Genomic DNA, 21,131 nt, shown 5'->3' on the forward strand with positions numbered 1-21,131 from the left:
CAGCCCCTAGCCTCAGTCATTCGCAAGACGGTGACCCCAGCGCACAAACAGCCCCTAGCCTCAGTTATTCTCTAAATGGTGACCCCAGCGTACAAACAGCCCCTTGCCTCAGTCATTCTCTAGATGGTGACCCCAGCGCACAAACAGCCCCTAGCCTCAGTCATTCTCTAGATGGTGACCCAGTGAACACAAACAGCCCCTAGTCTCAGTCATTCGCAAGACGGTGACCCCCGCAACACAAGGGGCGTTTTGCGTTCAGCAGTTCAGCAAGACTGAATCCGTAATTGCGGTGCAGCGTGCCTTTCAACGGCGTTTTGGCATTGATTCGCTAATGTCACAGAGCATGGTGGCACAAAGGACCGTGGTGTTTTTGTGCCATCATTAGCGACTAATCTGGATTAACTCAAAAACACAATCACGGCAGCGGTGACTTCGGTGGAAGAAGACACTTTGAGAGGCGTTTAGGACGAATTCAACTATCGTCTCGATGTTGTCCGTACAGCAGGTGGAGGGCAGTTAGAGCATTTATAAAAAGTTTAGTAAAACTTGATAACTCATTAAACCGTTTGTAACTTTTCGTGTAATTGTAACATGTTTCCAACGTGACATATGCTGCTTTGAAATTGGCTCCATCTTTTTAAAACACCCTGCATATTAAAAAAGGCAATGCTATGTAAATGAATGACGTTAAATAGCTTATTCAGCATTTTATTTTCCACAGCGCAACACGAAAGCGTATAATAAAACGTGCACAAATAATGGACTCTCCCATTCGAACAATCCGTTTAAACCCCTCCCCCGCCCCCACAACCATTCGATGGTGTTCGCACAGGAACGATCGCAATCATTTTTGCTGCCCTGATTTTACCTCCAATATACATAAATACTGTAAATGACAACAACACGAACCTACAGCATCATCTAGAGCGGGTTTTAAAATAATCATCCGTTCTCTAATAGATTCGTTGTTAGAACCACCTCTCCTCTCTTCCCCCGGAGTCGATCCCAATGATCACTTCGTCTCTCCATTTCCGTGTTCGACGTTGCTCGCACGAATGGGTCCCTTCCCTTGGCGTCCACTCGGTCAAGTCTTGACCAGTGCCTTTCCTTGACCAGTGCTCTTCCTTGCGGGCCACTGGTGGCCCCTAGTGGTGGCCTTTAGTGCGGCCCCTTGACGTGGCGCAATGTCAAAACACCGCCCATCATCATTCTTGCTGCTGTCAAGCCCAATCATTATTTCAAACGTGTGGCGGCACTCACACTGTCGAGATCTTATCGGCGAAAGTTGGTCCCCCCCCCTTTGAAAGTTAGTGAAGAACCCTGGCCTTGACCATCGGCCCCTGTGGCCATTATCTTTACTGCCGAATCGCACTTACTTTTTGCCTGACAGTCAAAGTAAATGGCTTTATCACGGGACCTTTTTTGTTGTTGCCAGTATCAAAGTATGAAAAAAATGAAGAACCCTTTCTGGCAATAAAACAGGAGGCGTTAAGATGTCCGAACACAAAAATGGATACCTTTTGCAAGGAATCAAGTCTGCGTTATCCGCACGTCCTTGTGGCGAACATGCAAACAAACTCTGATTAATATGTGCATCGTCTTTGAAAACTGATTGACCTGCACCAGAGGCAGACTTATTTATGGCCTCGTCTCACTACCAGTGGCAAACCAGAGAATGCTAATAGACGAACAGTACTAAGAAAAATGCGCGCATCAAGAGCATCTATAGCTTTTTGTAAATGACTTGTATGCACATTACGTGCGATTTCATGACATTATTGTTAAGTTGTGGTAAATGCAGCGAAAAACAATGTCAAAATAAGATTGACGTTAATCACATTGTACTTATCAAAATAAATAACGCCTTTTGGCGTCCTCTGGTCTAACACCGTTTTGAGACGAGGCTCAAGAGAAAGATGTCTCTGGTGTAGACCAATCAGTTTCAAAGACAATGCATATATTATCAGAGTATGTGTTTTTTTTGCATTCTTACCACAACTATCGTGGTTAATGCAGACATGATTCCTTGTAAAAGGTTTCAGTTTGGTGTTCTAACATCTTAAAACCTGTTTTGCTGCCAGAAAAAAAGGGGAAAACCTATTCTCATAAATAATCTGTCAGGTGTTGGAGGCTAAAGCTGTAAACTTGACTTTTACATACACGATCTAACCCAAAAGTAACTCATTATGAATCATGATACATGTTTGGCCTACGTATGAAATGAGAAATGTTTCCACATAGCCTTACACAATCTATCGGCCGCACAGCATTCCCTTCTGGGAGTGCAAAGTTTCAGCAGCAGTGACAGCTGAACTTCAATTTTGCCAAGAGGGAGGATAAATATTGAGAAGAGTGGGACATTAGTGCATAATACAGGTTTTTGTGGGTTAGATCAAATAAATAAATATATAAATGTACCGTTTGACCCGCCACCATCCGACAGCGAATTAGTAAGGTTTGTCACGTAAACAGAGTATGCCAATTCGTTACTAGTACAGCACACCGGTGTGTTGGAGAGCAAAGCCACAAGATTTACAATCCGTGTACGACGTTTCGCCAGTAATTACAACTAGCTTCATCAGGCGACAGCCAGATTTGTGGAGAAATCCTCCTGTTTCCCATTCGTGGTATCTGAACTTCAATCTTCCCAAGAGGGTAGAGATATATTGAGAAGAACGGGACACGATTTCCCACAGGTTCTCAGAGGAAGACAGTCCTTGCATGAAAACATACAAGTGGTGTTCTAGAGAGACGAGCAGGCCACGAGAAAAGTGTGTCGGCAAAGCTTTATATCGGCAAAAGGGTACATTCGGAAAGTTTTTTTTAAATTATTAGACTTTATACCGATGTTCTTCACTAATTTCAGAGAGGGGCCCACTTTCCCCGTGTGAGGGCCGCCACGCCGCCTGCAAGAGGTCTTTTCACATTTGTATATTGTCGGGAGCCTCACTGAAGGCCACCAGGGGCCCCCAGTGGCTCGCGGGCCAGACTACATTTGGTTATTTCGGTAAAGTCACGTAGGTAAATAAATAAATGAGAACAACTAAATTTCATTTTTGTTTTATTTTATGTTTTACCTACGTGACTTTACCGAAAGAACCAAAGAATATGGATTCTTGCAGTCACGAAAACTTCAAATCTAGAATTACATGTATTACTCTTTGGTTATTTCGGTAAAGTCACGTAGAAAAGAAAATCAAATCATATAATACGACGTTTCGGTTGCAACACAAGCAACCATCATTAGGTAAGAATGAATGATGAAACACAGACACGGGAACAGCATAGGCAGACACACATGCAGAGAGAGAGAGAGACACACACAAAGACACGCCGAGCGAGACACACACCAAGACAAACAGAAGGACAACGAATCTGTGCCGAGGCCTTAAATAGAGGGGGCAGAGAGAGGACTGGGGAGGCGGACGCACGAAGGGACCAGCTGATAAACGAGGAGACAAAGAGGGAGCAAGTGTGGAATTCCGGACCACAGTGTCCGGAGGAGAGAATGGTTTACAGCAAGAACATCTAAAGTTTGAGAAAGCAAATTTAGTAAAATTAAGAAGTGTAATGCAATGCAACACAGAGGGTCGGTTAACACACAGTTAACGCATAGCCTGGTTGATTAACGTTCTTCCAAAGAATGCAAAATTAGAAGTAAAGTGTGACTTTACCGAAAGAACCAAAGAGTAATTATTGCAGTCACGAAAGCTTCGAATCTAGTTTGAACTGACAAAGAATGCGAGCCAGCTAGTTGTTTCCACAACCATTGGCAATGGGGCTCAGCTGCCTAGCCAGGGCCACGGATCAACCGCTCAGATGAGCCATCGAACCGAATTTACTTAATCTAATGTGCTGTACATAGTTGCGCTGCTGCCTTGGCCAAGCGCGCCACGGTTGCGAGATGTTAACTACCTCGCCTGGTTTACGGGAGGTCGTGGGGGTCGATCCTGTCCCTAACGTGTGTATATTTGGAGTTTGCATGTTCTCCCCGTGATCGTGTAGATTTTCTCCGGTTTTTCCCCTCCTTGTATTATTTGGCTGCTGTAAATTTCCAAACGATAATCCGCAACTTAGTTGAGCTATCATTTATGGCCAGGTCGCGTCTGAAAAAGAGCTATATAGCTCAGTGGGCCTTACCTGGTAAAAGAAAAAAATGTGTTTAGTTTAAATACGAAATCATCATGAGCCATGGAGCCTTGCCACATCTAGCCGTCGTGATTGACTGCAGATAGGACTCCACCTTGTGGCGTGGATGTGCAATTTACACGGTCGAAGCCCTGACCCAAACTCCGGCCATGTAATCCAGTTGATTGATGTGCCACAAAGACGGGCCATTGTCCGAAACGGTATCTACTTTATATCTTCCTTCGAAGGCAGTGTTATGGACTAATGTGTTGAGGTTTTTGTTTTAAAATTTCTATTTGTGCTTGTGCACCGCTGTTAATGCAGTAGCATCACCAACTAATTGATGCACATCCAGGGTTGTCAAGCCACATACATTTCAAGTGATAGGCAATTGTATTTCTCTTTAGGGATTCTATGGAATAAATAATTCAGGTTCTAATATAAAAAAAAACTCTAGACTAGTGCTTCTGCAGACAACTGTCGGTCTGTAAGGCAGTGGTAGGTGGTCCGCAGAACTGTTACAGATACAATTCGATTTACAAAACACCATATTTGTTTTTATTTCATGATGGCCCATGAGATATTTGACGGTTGACAGTGGGTCTGAGTGTTCAGAAATGTTGGGAGCAACTTCTATAAAGCATATGTGGAGAAAGCTAGGGCAACTATAAATTGGGAAAGAAAAAAACTCAATTTTCCAGAAAAAGCAGCTTTATTATGGGATTTTCTGTGCAGCAACACCAATACACAAACTGTAGTATGCAGCTGCACACATCCTGCAGGCCAGCACAGTCCCGTTTCCATGGAAATCCTTTTGCATGGTCACCCCTGCACAAAATGGAACGTTCCAAATTCTGTATTCCCAATCTCTTTGGCCATGCCATGGAACATTTTATACAGGGGTGAACATGACAACTGTTCTGAGACGGAAATAATATAAGCAGTATGAATCAAATCATATTTCAGATATGGAAAAGCACACACTCATTAATATCTATAGTATATTTACATGATTTCAAACCGTAACATTTCCAATCTGAGAACTCAGCTGCTCTAACAAAAGTCATGAATAAAGTCGTTATGCAACTCAAAGCTCGGCATATGTTGGTGATGCTGTACTGCTAGAATAAATCAAAAACAATAAATCACTGTGATTTGTGCTTTGATATATGTATAGTATAGTTTATGGAAACGTGTTTACTTTGTTTAACAACAGTTAAATAATGGTTTTATGTATTCTAAAACGTTTCACGTCAAATCTCAAAATAATGCATACGTGAATAAAATAGATGGATATAATTAAAACTTGATTATACAGTAATTACAGTTTTTATATCAAAGACGGTTAAAGAATTGTATGTGTGTATACCTAGTATGGGTGTCACAATACTCAAAACTGTGGATTTTTCCATCATGGCATTCCCATATTTCCTTATCCAGAATGTCAATCTGAATGGAGGGCACATCAATATCTTGTATATCGCTCCAGCGCTCACAGTAATGTTAGAAACACTCAACTTTGAAGAAAATCATCTCTAATTCCACTGAAACCCGGTGTCCTGTGATGCCGCTGTACACAAACTCCACATAGTATACTAGAAAGGGTATCCGTTCAAACAAAGCCTATATATAATGGAACTAAAATAGTTTCACCAGGTACACTATCAATCATCCATTGGCATATTTATCATCCTGACCACTCCTAGGAAAGACTCAAGAATCAAGTGCGGTGGTTGGGAAAATCATGGCATTTCTTTTTTACATTCAACTAGATGCTTTCTGGAGTTACAAAAACCTGTGTTATTTTCATGAGCATAGAGCATTGGTGAAACAAGAGGGTTATTTACCCAGCCTCCTTTATAAGCATGAAATTAAGTAGGTGAAAGTATCATAAATGTCAACGTTTTACTCATCCACACTATGCAAGGGACGAAAGGCCAATTCACAACATAGAGTAGAAGCTGGATATAAGCACTTCCTTTGAGAGCAAGGCCATGTGGGCTTATATCCAAAGTAGTTTGTTTGTATGAGAAGCTGCCCTTAACTTTCCTCCCCACTAGTGTGTTGCATGTGTTGCTTATACCAGAACTGTGCTTAGCCAAGGTGTGCTTACAGTATTTCCAGCTTCTACTGAGCATGCAAAGTGTTATGTGTGCAGGCCTTTTTGATACCTAGCTAAGTTCTTGTGCAATAGCATGTTTGATACAAGTGCACAGATGTGGAGATGAAAAAACTAACAGGTCTCATCCATCAGAGGTTTTTTGGGGGTTAGATTGCGTAAAAATCAATGTGTCGTTAAACCCGCCACCTCCAGACGCAGCCAAATAGTAAGGTTTTGTCACGTAAACAAAACAAGCCAATTCGTTACTAGTTCAGCACATCGGTGTGTTGGAGAATAAACCCGCAACATTTACAAATCGAGTACATTATTATTTACGCAATCTAATTTAAAAAAACCCTCGATTTTGGATATTGTTCGCGAAAGCCTACGCGTTAAATAAGTCTCATGTTTACAGATTAGTAATAGTCTACACTTGCTTTTTAAAAACTGTTATTTTGTGGAATTTAAACATATCACACACATGAAGATAATACAGTGTTTTTTTTTAGTTTTCATACCAGAGAGCCTTGGGCATTCCATTTCCTTCAGAGCACAAACATAAAAAACGCCCTCTCTGACAAACTATTCCCATGTAAGGCCACTTTGTATGCCAAAGAAAAAAAAAGTCTTAAGCCAAGGTCACTGAAAGATGTCACAACTATATATTAATCTTGAAATTCTATACACGAAAAAAAAACCTCATGCTGTACAAATTTATTCATTACACAAATGTACAAAAAGAAACTTCATATTTGCCAAGTGTTTGTCAATACATTGGCAAAAGGTTTTGTAAATGGGGACTTTGTTGATTGGAGGGATGGGCCTAGGTATGAATTGCTACAGCAAGATTACACAATATAGTTTCATTTAAAAATTAGCATTTAACATTCACAAAGCAAAATAATGTTGGGCAGACAAAGTCTTTAGTACTATAAAGCACATTTAGTGTATGCTGATAGTATATAATTTTGCAAGCCAAAACAGAAACATTACTCGCTAGAAGAAATACAAATGCAATGTGTTCTATACCAAAACATAAAATAGGCTATATTGTACTAAAGTCACATGTAATTTTTGCAGTCGTGTGCTTCTATGCAATCCACTGCTACATTCAGATACCACATATATCATATGCAAGTGAAGTTTCAAAAGCAAGTTATTACCCAACTCTAGTTCAACGATTGCTGTATTTTAAATGTTCAAATCAGCTCACCCGAAACTATTCTACGCGACAGCATATATAATAACATACCATCAAGGGGTGCAGTGTTTTTTTGCAATACTAGTTACACATTTTTCTTATTAGGTCACCGAAGTGAAAGTGAATCGGCGTGCTTGTTAAACACGTGTTAGACGAAGTCACCGGCTATTCTCAATCTGCTGCAGGATTCTCTCAAATGACTCCACTCCATCTTTTGCAACTTGTGGCCACTTCAAGCTTGCAAATGTCTGGGCCTCATCATTTCTAATTGTTCTCTTGGTTGCCAGCTAAGTAGCTCTCGTTGTCCATCTGCTGTTTGTCCTTCACGCCACGTGTCCTTCCCAGTTCTACTTTAGAGTCTTGTTTGAAAAGCAATACGTCCTTGAATTGTTTCCATCCATTCTTGAATTTTATGGCAATGTCCAGACTACATCTTTTCTTTCCATATATCTGTGTAGTAGCTAGCCTCTGATCCATCTTCTTAGAGGCCATAAAACAATGTAACAAAATAAAAAAGACATAGATTTTTCTTTCAATAGACAATTACTATACATGTGTAAATAGTGAAAAATCCACCTTGCTTTTCATGCATATATAACCCCATATTTCATTTAACTTAAAACCCTTCCGAGTAGTGAATACAGTCAGTGATGTGTTTCTCTCCCAAATGTGCTGCAAATAAGCAAAGTCTTTATTCAGTAAGAGACTTAAAGGTAAATCAAAAGGCGCAGTTATACAAATTAGATACATAGGTATAGCCAACCTGTGTTGTAATGACCCACATAAAACACGACGTAACATGCTTGACGAATTCAGGAAGGGCATTCGAGCACACGCGTGTGGAGGGTCACACGTGAGAGTCCGCAACTTGTTTGTGACATTCCTTTCTGCTGACTACAAGGCACGCACACCTTTGCTAAATAACGGGTAGGGTGGTCCTCAGGAAAGGAAGGCGGATGGTAATACTGTACAAAGAGTTGTGTACTTTAAACTGCAGTATGACACACAGGAATCACAAACACTGCAAAATGATGGTGAAGGTAAAGGCGCATCCCTGCAATTTCTTACGTCGCTGCTGGCAGATAGAGCCTCTAGTAGACGGAGCTCTACAGAGCCCCCTCTAGAGTGTGATTGGCCTACTCTTCCACGCCGGCCAGACGTCTTGGGAGAGGTGGGAGTACCCACACTTTTACCCCACCACGTGCGACTTGCCGATCGAATAACTGCAAAATGATGGACATTTAACAATTTAACATAGCGCCGAGTATTAATTTCAACGGTGTGATTAAATGCTCACAAAATAAAAGATGGTAGATGAGTTTCGTTTAAAAAAATATGCTTGTCACAACTTCGCAACGTTAATTCAAGCACTAAACACGATCAAACATATTTCATACAGTATTACTTACGTGTAAAATTACTTATATATTAAATGCTTTTATTAATGTGTAATGCATTTTATTACCATAGGCTACAAAATATGATACATTTACAAGGAATTCCCAATGCAGCATCGCAGCTCTAAATGACTACAATTTGTACAAAAATAAATGTCTCAAAGCTGAGGTCTGGTGGTTTACAAATTTGAATTGCATGATGGTGAATGGACTATGGTACATGGACAGAATTTCAATCGACAATATTTACCAGTATCATGAGAAACGTAACCAATGGACGTTCCACGTTAACATTAACCAGCTGGTGTGGATAGATCAGAGTTGCAGCCACTCATATAATATTGTTAATTAATAAAATTACACAATAAGCCTCATTCCAATAATTTATTACATTCAACATCTCACCACCTTCCACTTTTCTTTTCTATCTTCCCTATCCCTGATGTGCTTGTACATATTTCACTTTCCATTTACTGTCTCCAACAAACACATCTTTCATTTGAGCAGTAAATAACACCAACGTAAACTGTTGGTATCGTTTTGATTTTATTTAGTAAATTATCTTTTCTAATAATGTTTAATGTAGTTAATGAGCTTACAAAATATTCTGAACACCCAAAGGGTAATAATTCAGGCATTCAAAATTACAATGTGATCCTTTAAAAGTCCTTTGGGATTTTAATTTGAATGTTGTATTGTTCTTTTATATATAATAGAACACATGAAGCCCAATTCATGAACAATTCAATTGTGACATTTAAGGCAATCCCACCAATGGTAAATTCCAGGAAACCAATTCTGCCCCAGTCATGTAAAAAATGTGTCACCAATTTGCCAGGAGGAATACGTCCGTTGCCATCCCACATGAAACCTTACATCCAATCTTAAGCTAGGCGAGGGGCAAAGACATTTTGCCTTTGATGGAGCCAAACAATGAGGATCCAATCAGACACACACACGCACGTTTGCGTGTGTGAGTAAATAACTTCTCCTGCCGCAGAGCCATTCCACAGCAGTGGATTCGTTCTCGAAGCTATGGCCATGTTTTCACGGTGCTAACCCCACTCTGTAAAAGAGAGATTAGGAAAGCCACAGGACCAGAGTGCAGCTGCAGTCTTGTCGCATGCATATACAGCACGCACACAATTCTATGTATGTTGAACTTCTTTCACACCGCACGTAGCCAACCGTGCTAATGATTGCTCTGCCACAATTGTGTGTTTGTCTTTTGTATGGGTCAAGAGATCAACCACAGCTTACATCACATCTCATAATTTGCATCCTTCTTCCTGTCTGTTCCTTTAACTGTTGCACAAACTTCACCAGTCCTCGGAGGACTATTCTGAGAGTCTCAATGCCACCCTGGTTGCCCACTTCTGAGTGCCCACTCAAATGTCTGTCTTGGCAACCTGCCCTCCTCCATCCTGCACACATGCCCAGCCCATCACAACTTTCCCTTCCAATTGGGCAACCACTACTAAATTGACACAAAGTCGTGTTACTCAATGCCTGATGATTATGAACATATGCCCACGCACACATATAAAAGTAATACTAAAGAGCAATATATATATAAAAATTTTTACTTTTGTCTCTTTTGAGTTGAGCCATTCCACCAGTGGAGAATGAGGAAGGCCGGAATTCGGTTTGCCCGGTCTTGGAGGGGGCCTCTCATCGACTGCGAAATTCCAACGGCCTAGCCCTGAATGGGGGCCAACCTTCTGGAAGACGGCCCATCATGTCACCAAAGTGGGGCAGAATTGTGATGAAAAACCGCTTCATGCATTGGGCGCCAGTTTCTCAAATGGGTATTTTGTACAATAGGAGCAATTAAACAAATACTAATAAATATACGTTTTTAAAGAACATTTCCCTAATTACAGCTCATTAACTAATTTCTTTCTGTGGATACTTTTTTGTATATTCCCACAAAGGGACAAATGTTTGGAGTGATTCTAGCAGTCACAATAGACACATGACATCTGTGGACAGTAAATATAAATTAAGGCAACTCGTGCTATGTTTTAGAATGAGTCACTTTTCTTATCTGGTGGCTGTTGTTGTGGCAGATGAGACACTGCTCTGAAAATTGCAGACTCAAGACGGTGGCAGAGTAATGAAGTACTGTAATGAAGATTACGGCGAGGCTTACGATTACGGCGACCTTAATTACAATGATAATTACAACTGATAACCCTATCTGAAAATACAACTGCAATAATAATAATAATTTCTTTTACGAATGTGTCTGTTTGAAGGGGTTTTTTTGTTAGAAAAAAAAAGATACAAATGTGGTTGCACGTTGGTGTTTAAAAGCCTAGTGCCCTGGGATTAACATGGTGTGGGCTTCATGTAGTTTCCTGGGAAGGTGCCAAAGAGTTTGGTCCTTCTGGATGTACCTGTGAAAAGGCAAACACCAGCTTTCCATTAGATTCAGACCACACTCACCATAGATAATTATCATACTTGTCAACCCACACGGTTTACGCATATTCTTGTACAGGGAAATTAGGTTTTCAAGTCCAAACGGCATACAGACGTTTCAATACGGGCAACATGTTTTTTTGTCTATTTGTTTGAGTTTCTCCCTTGTGATGGGACTTTGTAGGATGAACGTTGAGATTTATAACGGCATGGAGTGACCAATTGGGTCTGAATTGGACTGTAATAAGATAGGGGTACTGAGGGGGGTGTCAGGTATGGGTAATGATGATTTTGAAATTAAACTTGTGACACCCTTGTGAATAAGACCATATCCTCATGTTGTCTTAGATTACTTTCCAATCTGGTGAAATACATCAATACCTCGATATATAAAGTACATGCGTTCCTTGAGCTTCTTTCGTCTGCTGAAACTTCGTATATTGAATAACTTATAACATTAGTACTATGAGGATGTGTTCCCAACCTTCGTAACTTACTATTTAAAACTATAAACACTTCGTAACTTACCATTCACAATTGTAAACAAAGACAATTTATATTGAAAATGTTAGATTTCATACTCTACAGTATTAACATTAACAACTGGCAAATAAAATATCGTGAAAAACATTACATTTACATAGCACCGGAGATCGCTAAAAGTATTATTTAGCAATTTCAGTGTTTATTTATTATTTTACTTTATTTTATCATGAAAATAATGGTATTGAATACAAAGTTTGTTGTCCTCAAACTTCGTATATTGAATATTCGTACATCGATGTATCACTGGTACATGTTTACTGCATTACATGTGGCTCTTTGCAAACTTGAATGTTCACCAAGGTGTGTTTACTCCCGACGTACCTACATACCACCCGTCATCACACTTCTCAATGACGTCCACAATATCGCCCTCCGTCAGCTCAATCTCATCCTTGTTCTGCGGCCGGTAGTTGTACATGGCTTGGAACCTGACGCGGGAAACAGGGTGGGGGACAGGGACGATGTGGCGTGCACCTCCGATTAACACGGTTGGCTACGTACGGTGCGAAAGAAGTTCAATGTACATACATAACATTAAGTGCAGTTTTATAAAGTCAAGAATAATAAAATAATTGAACTACGCCCCTGAAATCTCGATAATCTGTCACACCACTGGGGGGAGGATGGTGAATCATTCCACCCCAAGTTAATTTATTCTCGTGCAAGTACTATCTCATCAAACGTGGCCAGTGGTGGTGCACGCCTCTAATCCAGCACTGCGGAGGCGAAGGTTGGTGGGATTGCAACATTTTTTGCAAAACTCCCTTCCCATGGGCGTCGAAGAGGTGTCATACCCTGGCTTGCTGGGGGGGGGGGGGGAGGCGGTACAGCAAAGATGCAGACTCCACTTGTTCCTTCTGTATGGGATAGAGTGTTTCCCCCTTGCATGCGTGGGTTTCTCCAGGTGATCCAGTTTCCTCCCACATGTAAGCAATCATTATTTGGCTCATAACGCCTTCATATATAGTGGAACGCAGGGCTTGTGCAACGGTTGGTGCCAGCTCACCACGTGGCTGCCTTCCCCACTTGTCTGTGATTCCGTTCACCTCTGAGCCTCCCTGTCTACGAGAGTGAGCGAATACTGTGCGGCGCATTCCAAGTTGACATTATTGTTAAATGTGAGCCATTAATTCAGAGTCATAATTATCTAAATTTAATGGGACATTCAATGAGTCACCATAATTAAACGATCTGTATGGAAATCACTGGTAACGTGGTTGCCATGGCCACTGCCAGTGCCCTCCGCTTGAATCAAAGGCAAGAACCAGAATATGAGCTTGGTTGGGAAAGGATTTTGAAAACGTACGCAACAATACAACCACAAGTAGTCCTCTACTTACGATGGAGATATTTTACGACGACCCCATCGTAAGTCAAAAATATCGTAAGTCGAAGATGGCCTAGCCTACCCAGGAGTCTTAAAGAATGGTGAAAACTTAGCAAAACAGAGCAATTTACAGTACCGTACTGTATAAACTATATACTATATGTATGTATTAATTACAATACTGCATTGCACAGTAAAATGTAAAGTAAAAAAACAAGGTAAATTCTTAGCCTACCTAAATGAACTGCAATTTAATAGAAAGTTTTTTTCAGGAAACAATCCTATCTGCTATAAAAACTTTAAACATGCATTGAACGTATCATATAGTGGTAACCCTAAAATGAAATCGCTAAAGCTATGTATCAAACATGCATTGAACGTATCGTAACGTATCATATTCTACTGTACTCACCAAGATTCTGTCCGTCGTCTGCATACTTGAACGATGTTAGGTTGTTGATGGCAATTTTGTCGTATCGCTATCGCCATCGTAAGATCGAAATATCGTAAGTCGGACCATCGTAACTCGGGGACTACCTGTATATTAAAGAGCACATTACTTAAAAATGCAATTTATTTACCCAGGAAAGTCTCAAGACTCTTTCAGGAGGGTCCTGTCATGTGATGTTGGGCCAATTCAAAATATGAACATCAAGGGAAACCCACCATGTACATGAAGGGGTAAAACTTAATACTGCAGTCTCCTGGCCACTTCTCAGCCTATAATAATGGGCAAGCCCTGGTGGTCACCAATCCAAGTACTAACCAAGCTCAACTCAGCTTAACCTCCAAGTTCTGATCGGATAAGGCACATCTCTGGGCACACTCATTTTGCCACACACGCCATCCTGTTATCCAGCACAGCTGCTTGTACTGCATTTAAAAGGGGAAACTGACAAGGTGGGCTAGGACTCACGGTTCGGCAGCAGTGTAAAAGCTGTCGTGGATTGTCTGTGATCCGGGTCCTTGCTGCTGCTGGGGAATGACGGGACAGGGTTTTTTTACGGTGAGAATGGCGATTGGCGGCAGGAGCGGTCTCTGCCGCCACCGCCGCCACCGCCGCCACCGCCTCCACCGCCTCCGCCGCCTCCGCCGGTGTCGAAACCGCCAGCAGCGGTGTGCGCTCGCAGTAAGTTGGGACGCAGCGAAGCACGGCGCTCTCCGCTACGTCCAAAATCTCACGGGCAATGGCACGCTGCGGAGGGGAGAAGGGTGCGCCCCCCCCCCCGCCCCCCCAGCGCGAAAGCCGTCGTCACCGGTCGTCGCGTCGGTTCGTCGTCGTCGTCGTCGTCGTCGTTGTTGTTGCGTCGCGGGCGAGAGACGAAGCAGAGAATGGATGGAGAAGTGATGGGGCACAGTCGGCGAGACATTCGGCAGAGTGATCACGAGAGAGGCAGAGAGAGGAGGAGGGGGCGTGTGATAGATTCCGGAGATGGCGTGAATGAGGAGGAGGCCATGGTGCACAGCGAGCGTGGTAAAGCATGGGCGCGAGAGAGAGAGGGGGAAAAGAGTTTGTCTTAGTTTATGTTGAGTGGGTGTGCTGGATTACAGATAAATATGTCAATTGAGTGTGGCAATGCAAAAATCGGTTCAACGTTATATTTTTCTAAATAAATGCTGATTGGTGAAGCATTGAAAATTGCGTGAACAAATGTATCAACGGTTGTTTGAATGTTACAATTTATAATCAGTTAAACATTATATATTAATGAGACTGTCATTTAATATATATATAAAGCTGTGTTGATGCGTTCAAGTACATTTTGAATATAAATGTTACCAAGAGTATCAAGTGTAAACCAATTAGTTGATCTACATCAAATCTGCAGTCAAATGCAGACCGCTTAAAAGACGAACATTATTTTCAGTCAATCGGCGTCGCTGTAAAATGTCCTTATTTACAGCGCATGCTGGCTGGGTTAGTAAGCATTTTCGCTTACCACATAGCTCTGTTCACACTCTGTGAGCTCTGGTGATGAACTCAAATCACCTTGGACATTCTGCTGCCACAGTGTGGAATTGTGTGAAAAATCGTGAAGAAGAAAAATAAGAAAGAAGAGGAAAGGCAACAACTCAAGGGAAGAAGCAATACACGCTCGCGAGGTTTTTGAAGTTACACGTGGGTGGCAGGTGAAGGGAGCTGGCGAACAAGTGATGTTACGTGCGTATAGAGGAAGAGTTTCTTTTAAAATAAAACACGTCAAAAAATAAATCGGAGAGCAAAATAAAAAAAAGGATGGGTTTTTTTCTCTTTCTTTCACAGGGATAGTGTCATTGTGAAAGATACAATTCCTCGAACAAATATGTCACCGGTGTCAAAAGTTAAATCAGGTGAAACAGGTGAATATACAGCACTTCAAAACAATAAGTGATCAAAGCAAATTAAATACACAGCAGTGATTCATACATTACACATTCTTTGAAGTAGGCTACAGTTTAATTTGTTTTCACAAAAGTCAAACTGGCTAACACGCAGCTCCCGCATTGCCTTGAGTACCGTGAACAATGAGGCCGATACCGGCAAATGTCAAAAGCTATGTAGAGTTGGGCCTGGCTAATTAAAGGATGGGCACAAAAGCCCACAATGTTACGAGCAGCTGCAGCACACAGTGGGAAACCCTCGCTCAGCGGCGCAGCTATAAGAGTGTGCAGGCGGTGTAACTGCACCGGGGACCACGGGCCAAGGGGGAGCCCAGGCGTCATACTCCGAAGAGGGAGGACAATTTTTATTTGGGGCCACATTTCATTCCTGGCATCAGGGCCCATGCCGATCACGCTACATCCCTTCTGCCTCTGCACATTTAACTCAAGACACAAGCACAGTGCCGGTGGCTGCGAGGCTTAAGAGAAACTGCTGCCTAGTGAATCGGTTGTGGAGGATGCCAAAGACATTTTTAATACACTCAGGTGCTGATAACCCCGGAGTTATCTTAATAACATGTTATGTAAATGAAAAAAGACCAACTACATTGAATTCATTGAATTGTTTCACAAAAAAAGTATACAAGTTAATTTATTTACACGATTAATGTTCAAAGACAAGAGAGTGCAAGGTCACCACGATCTGGGAAGACTGCGACAATGGGTGAAGCCGTACCCTTGAGTGCGTCAGCTTAACGCGAGCTCCGCTATTGGCGACCTCGCGCTCTCTTGTTTGAACGTGAATTTAAATAATTTTAAATAATCATTTCATTTATTTCACCAAAAAGATGGATTTAAACTCCCCCGAAACATTTTATTTCACGAATTAAATGTTCATTGGCTGCCTATGGCTTTGAGATCTCTGTTGGCTGGAGCGGTAGTGCAACTGTTAGTGCACTGCGCGACGAGCCCGGCGACTCCAGCTCAATTCCCGCTCACGGCCCACACCAGTGACGATTGTTTGAATCGGTCCAGGGCCTCCCCTAGGTTGATTCAGCCTGAAATGAGTACTTGGTGAGGTGTGTGAACATCGCCACTGGGGTGACAAAGGCGTGTGGTGCTGGCCACCCACCCCATCGTGTGCCATGCCGGCCTTCATAGGTGCTCGCTAACGGCACTTAACCCCAAGTCTGTTCAGGGTATACAAGAGGGGGCGGGAATCTTTGTGGAGGCAGGCGGGAGCGGCAGCTTACCCGTCCGGGGGAGCCGGCGCGTCCGCGGACCGGCGAGTCAGTGGATCGGCGCGACGCCACGGGGCTCAGCGGCGGTTTCCCCGTCACCATGCTCTCCGACTGCGCGGCGACGCGGACACATGGAAATGACAGCCGTGGAACGGAGTGCACAGAGAGCCGGGTTAACGTCTCGGGGAAAATAACCATCGGTCACCAACTTGCTTCCACGTCCGTCAACCTGGTTTCATTTTGGCTTTTTTTCCGGGCGCAAAAGCGTGCTGATACAGGAAAAGCACCTGCTTACAAAAATCTACTATGAGATTTTTCTCAATTTACATATTTTTTTTGGGTGAGGGCTCGTCCCTGGTTATAAAGTCACAAATCAACTTGACAGCATCTTTCATAACACACGCACACAAGTATATATAAAACATTTAGAGAATGCTAACTGGATGATGTGATAACTCTACGGGAAATACCATTGCCTGCTTCACTTTCTTTATGCCTTTGGATCAAGCCAACCATAAATACAGTGAACGTGACCCATGTGCCGTAATGAACTTGGACACACTACAGAACGGGGTGATCCTGAAACTGTACAGTGATCCTAATATGAGCACAGCTCTTGCAGGTACAATCCCACCACGTCAGCCTGTGCTCGTTAAAAAGCCGACTGCAGATTGGCATTGCATGTTCAAAGCCCCCTCCATCTCTGGCATGTCAACGCCTAGGGAGCGATGGAATTGACTCAGCACCTATACAGACATCAAGCATCAAACCGAACCGAACACTCACATCGAGTAACGCCCCTGTAAGGGTTAATGCAGCAGCCTGGTCAAGCTTGATAATCATGACAAACACACCGTTAGATTTTAAGAACCTTGAGGTAAGGACGCACAGAAATGCAGGTTACAGCAAAAGCAACGGATATGCTGCACTCTGAGGTCGAACACAAAAGCAACATCTTACAGGTTTAGTTCAAGCCGGCTTTTCTTGAACAACACTTTGCAGTTAATAGGTTGTGTAAAACAACAATGCAAGCATCAACAACAACAAAAAATGGTTATTGATTTGTATTGTCACAAGGCAATAAAACGTCCAATTGTTGAGTGCGTAAATGAGAGGGAGGAGGTGTGCGTATGGGTTGTGAGTGTGCAATTGAGTGGTAGGAGGTGTGCATGAGTACGTGAGTGCATTGGCATGTCTCTGCATGCATATATTATTAAGCGTGATTATGCACAAGTATTCACACTGTTATTCAAGTCGAAAATGGAACACTCTAAAAACAATCGCAACACGTGATGTTTGACAAGGGATTGTTCCATTTTCTGCAAAGGCAGGGAGGAGGAGGAGGGGATTAATTGGGTCCTGCGCAGGTCTCAGCATGAGCTTAACCCCACGAGAGAAGTTGATCATAAAAACCAGACTGATGCCCGGTTCGTTTTACTACAATGGGTTGTACTGCGTGTTGTATTGGCATGATGTTGGGCGTTTCGCTTTAATGTGTTGGGAGCTGCTGATCATCTGGGAGCTTCTTATTCAGAAGCTAATTCAAAAGAAGCTTCCGGCAAGTGGAGCGAAACGTCGGACATCATGCCGTGGAACATGCGGTGCGACCCGAAAACACATCGGAAAGGGGGCCTGTTTATTTAGCTTCATAATAAGTCGAAACATATACACATAAAAAAAATCTGATACTGTATGTATAAACGTACTGTGGTATATCAATAATGATAAAACGTTGTCATTGCTAAGACCTGGACCTGACCTGTGTTAATTGGTATCAAAGCAAATTCTTTTCTGTCCACCAGGGTGTGGAGAAGGCCAGAAACTGGTACCTTGACCCTGGCCGGTCTAAATTCACTTTTCTGTGATAGTCTGACGCCAGTGTGGGCAGGTGGAGGGGGTGGGGGGTGTGAGGAGACACACGGGGACGTGGAGGAGTGAGTGGACAGAGGGTGGGATCCCGTGCCAGCATGGAGGGCCTTCAGAAGAGACGGAAGGAGACACACGCACGCACGCACGCGCAGACAAAACCCACAGGATTGGTTACGTGATAACACTCGCTGAGAAGTTCCAAAGAAACACTTGACAGTGAAAAAAACATCTTCCGTAGCATTTGGAGGTCTTTTGAGTTGCGACCGTTTGTCATTCGACCTCACGTCTCATGCACAAGAACTCAAAACGTGAAGTTACAAGTTTAGTGTAGCTCAGGTTAGTGGGCAACGGATGGGTGGAAGGTAATGCCACATGATTTTAGAAAATTATTTTCAAATACCATGAGTACATTATTTCATAAAAAAAACTAAAAACTTAACAAATGGCTAACTGACGGCATCGTCGCAATGAGCACAGCACTCTAGTATGCATCAGCATCTTGAGAAGCATCTGCATTTAGATGCTATAGAAATCAAAATTAACTGCATTGCAATTGCATTGTAAGAATCAAGTCATACGTTCGCCAACCATAAACTAAATAGGTTTAAACATTATTGGCAGCCGGCCACCAAACTTGGGAGATTTGGCAAGTATGCTGTAAACAAAAAAAATCAAACGCACACAAAGCACCACAAATTGTAACATGCACTCTTAAGCGCAAAAAACGGGGTCCACAACTGTATCGGGAGTCAAGGCGTTAAAGCAAGCGGTAGGGGCAACGTCACAGCCCACACACAGAGCTCAAGCCACCACAGGCAGAGGGGGGGTCTCTCTCAAGCTCTCCCAAGGGACCACTTGTCCCAATGTCATGTAATGAATACGCGGTTTGGAGAAGCACAGGTGGCGCTCGTGAGCAGAGGACGGAGCGCAGGCCTGGTTAGTAAACGGGGGGGCGGGGACGGCGCGGCACGGCACCGGACGAAACCTCGCACGTACTTGCTCGTGGCTCTGGCTGCCCTCCACATTCCCAGAGTAACAGACTGACTTCACCTCCTCGTGGTGCTCCTCCCTGATGAGGAGCTGCATGAGCCCATCCACGGCGTGCTCCTGTGCCGAGCAAAAGTCCGCCGCCTCCTTCTGCTGACCGGCCTCCGAGGAGGACTTCTGTGCACCGCTACGGCTCGACGGGGCCTGAGCATCGACGGCTGGCCCTGCCTTCGTGCGAGCGTCCTGTTCGGGCGACGGCCTCTGCTGACACGGCTGAGAGGGCTGCTTCACGTAGTAGGACTGGAGGGCGCTCGCGGGAATACCGCCGTCCTGGGAATGCCCTGCGGAAGGGGTGACGATTCTCTGCCGACTTGTGACCTCGCTCCGACTTTCAACGTGACTCGCGGCGTTGGTTGTGGCGCTTGGTACCTTGCCGCCCGCGTTCGAGTGCTGCTGAGGCTTTCCGCTGGTGTGCGCGTTCTGATTTTGATTCGGATTTGCCAGAGCCTGCCGGCTGGCCGAGCTGGCCGTGCTGGAGTATCGCTCTGCTGCTGCTGCTGCTGCCGCCGCCGCCGCTGCCGATGCTGCGACGCCACTGGCTCTGCCTTCGTCAGAAAAGCGAATGACCCTGGATCGTTGTTCAGCAGCTGCAGCACCAGCAGCGTCATTGCAAGGTGATGCCGGGCGACCTTGCCGAGGAGTCAGCTGCTGAGGAGTCAGTTGCTGCGGAGAGGATGGCGTGACATGGATGGCGGGCGGGCTGCTGGGCGACACGGAGTAGCCCCCGGCCGAAACGGGCTCGCGAAGCGTGAATTCGTCGCCTTTGCTCGGCGGAGGAAAGTGACCGCGAACGGGGCTCAGGCTACGGTAGCGCCCGCCGTCCCAGGCGCGGGCGGGCTCGGGCGTGCCGGGCAGCGCGGAGGGCTCATTAATGAACGCGTCGGGGTAGGGGAGGGGTGGCGGGGTCGGGGTGTTCTGGGGCGACACGCCCAGCGTGAGCATGATCCACTCGGACGTGACGGCCTGGAGCTCGGCCGCCTTTTTCGGGTTGGCGGGGTGGCTTGGCAGGTAGGAGGAAGGGAGGGGCGGAGGGGTTGGGTTTTTGGGATGTGGCCCCGACTTTACGGGAAGGAAGGATGAAAAAAGGGAGAGCGCGCACACACAAAACCCACAGGGAGGCAGGCGGAGAAGGGTCGACACAAAAATGTAAGGAAAGAGGACACATACAGGGGCACTTGCCGGGTAAACTATGAATAAAATACTTAAATGCGCTAGTGTATAGGTCATTAAAGGTAATACATTTTTTTTAAACATGTTTTTGTAATGTGAATTGTTTAAGGATTAAAGAAAAAATGTACTGTAACTGAAAAAAATGCAAGGAGAAGTCAGGAAATTGATACGCATGGGAAAAATCTGAATGAAAATAAGAGGTGAATTTAAGGTTTCATTGGACAATAACAGAAGTGGATTCCAGGAAAATGATGAATGAAGAAGCGATGCCAGTATTTATGCTATGCTGCAGTACCACGCATTCCAATATAGCCATCAG

At 43.8% G+C, this 21,131-nt stretch overlaps 1 protein-coding gene across 1 annotated transcript in view; it reads right to left on the reverse strand.

Annotated features, from left to right (window-relative positions):
• Positions 1-4,821: 4,821 nt before the first annotated feature.
• Positions 4,822-21,131, reverse strand: part of LOC116951047 (uncharacterized) — a 98,249-nt gene continuing 81,939 nt past the window's right edge. Inside the window, exons 29-34 of the mRNA XM_076073353.1 lie at positions 19,592-20,701; positions 18,556-18,702; positions 16,739-16,837; positions 14,041-14,099; positions 12,119-12,225; positions 4,822-11,226 (exon numbers count right to left, since the gene is read on the reverse strand). Of these exons, the coding sequence (XP_075929468.1) occupies positions 11,159-11,226; positions 12,119-12,225; positions 14,041-14,099; positions 16,739-16,837; positions 18,556-18,702; positions 19,592-20,701 (1,590 nt within the window). The 3' untranslated portion in view covers positions 4,822-11,158. The remainder of the gene's footprint in view (positions 11,227-12,118; positions 12,226-14,040; positions 14,100-16,738; positions 16,838-18,555; positions 18,703-19,591; positions 20,702-21,131) is intronic.

This window comes from Petromyzon marinus, chromosome 41 (assembly GCF_048934315.1).
Source record: "Petromyzon marinus isolate PM22_M1 ecotype Great Lakes invasive population chromosome 41, UKy_Petmar_22M1.pri1.0, whole genome shotgun sequence".
Classification (NCBI taxonomy): domain Eukaryota; kingdom Metazoa; phylum Chordata; class Hyperoartia; order Petromyzontiformes; family Petromyzontidae; genus Petromyzon; species Petromyzon marinus.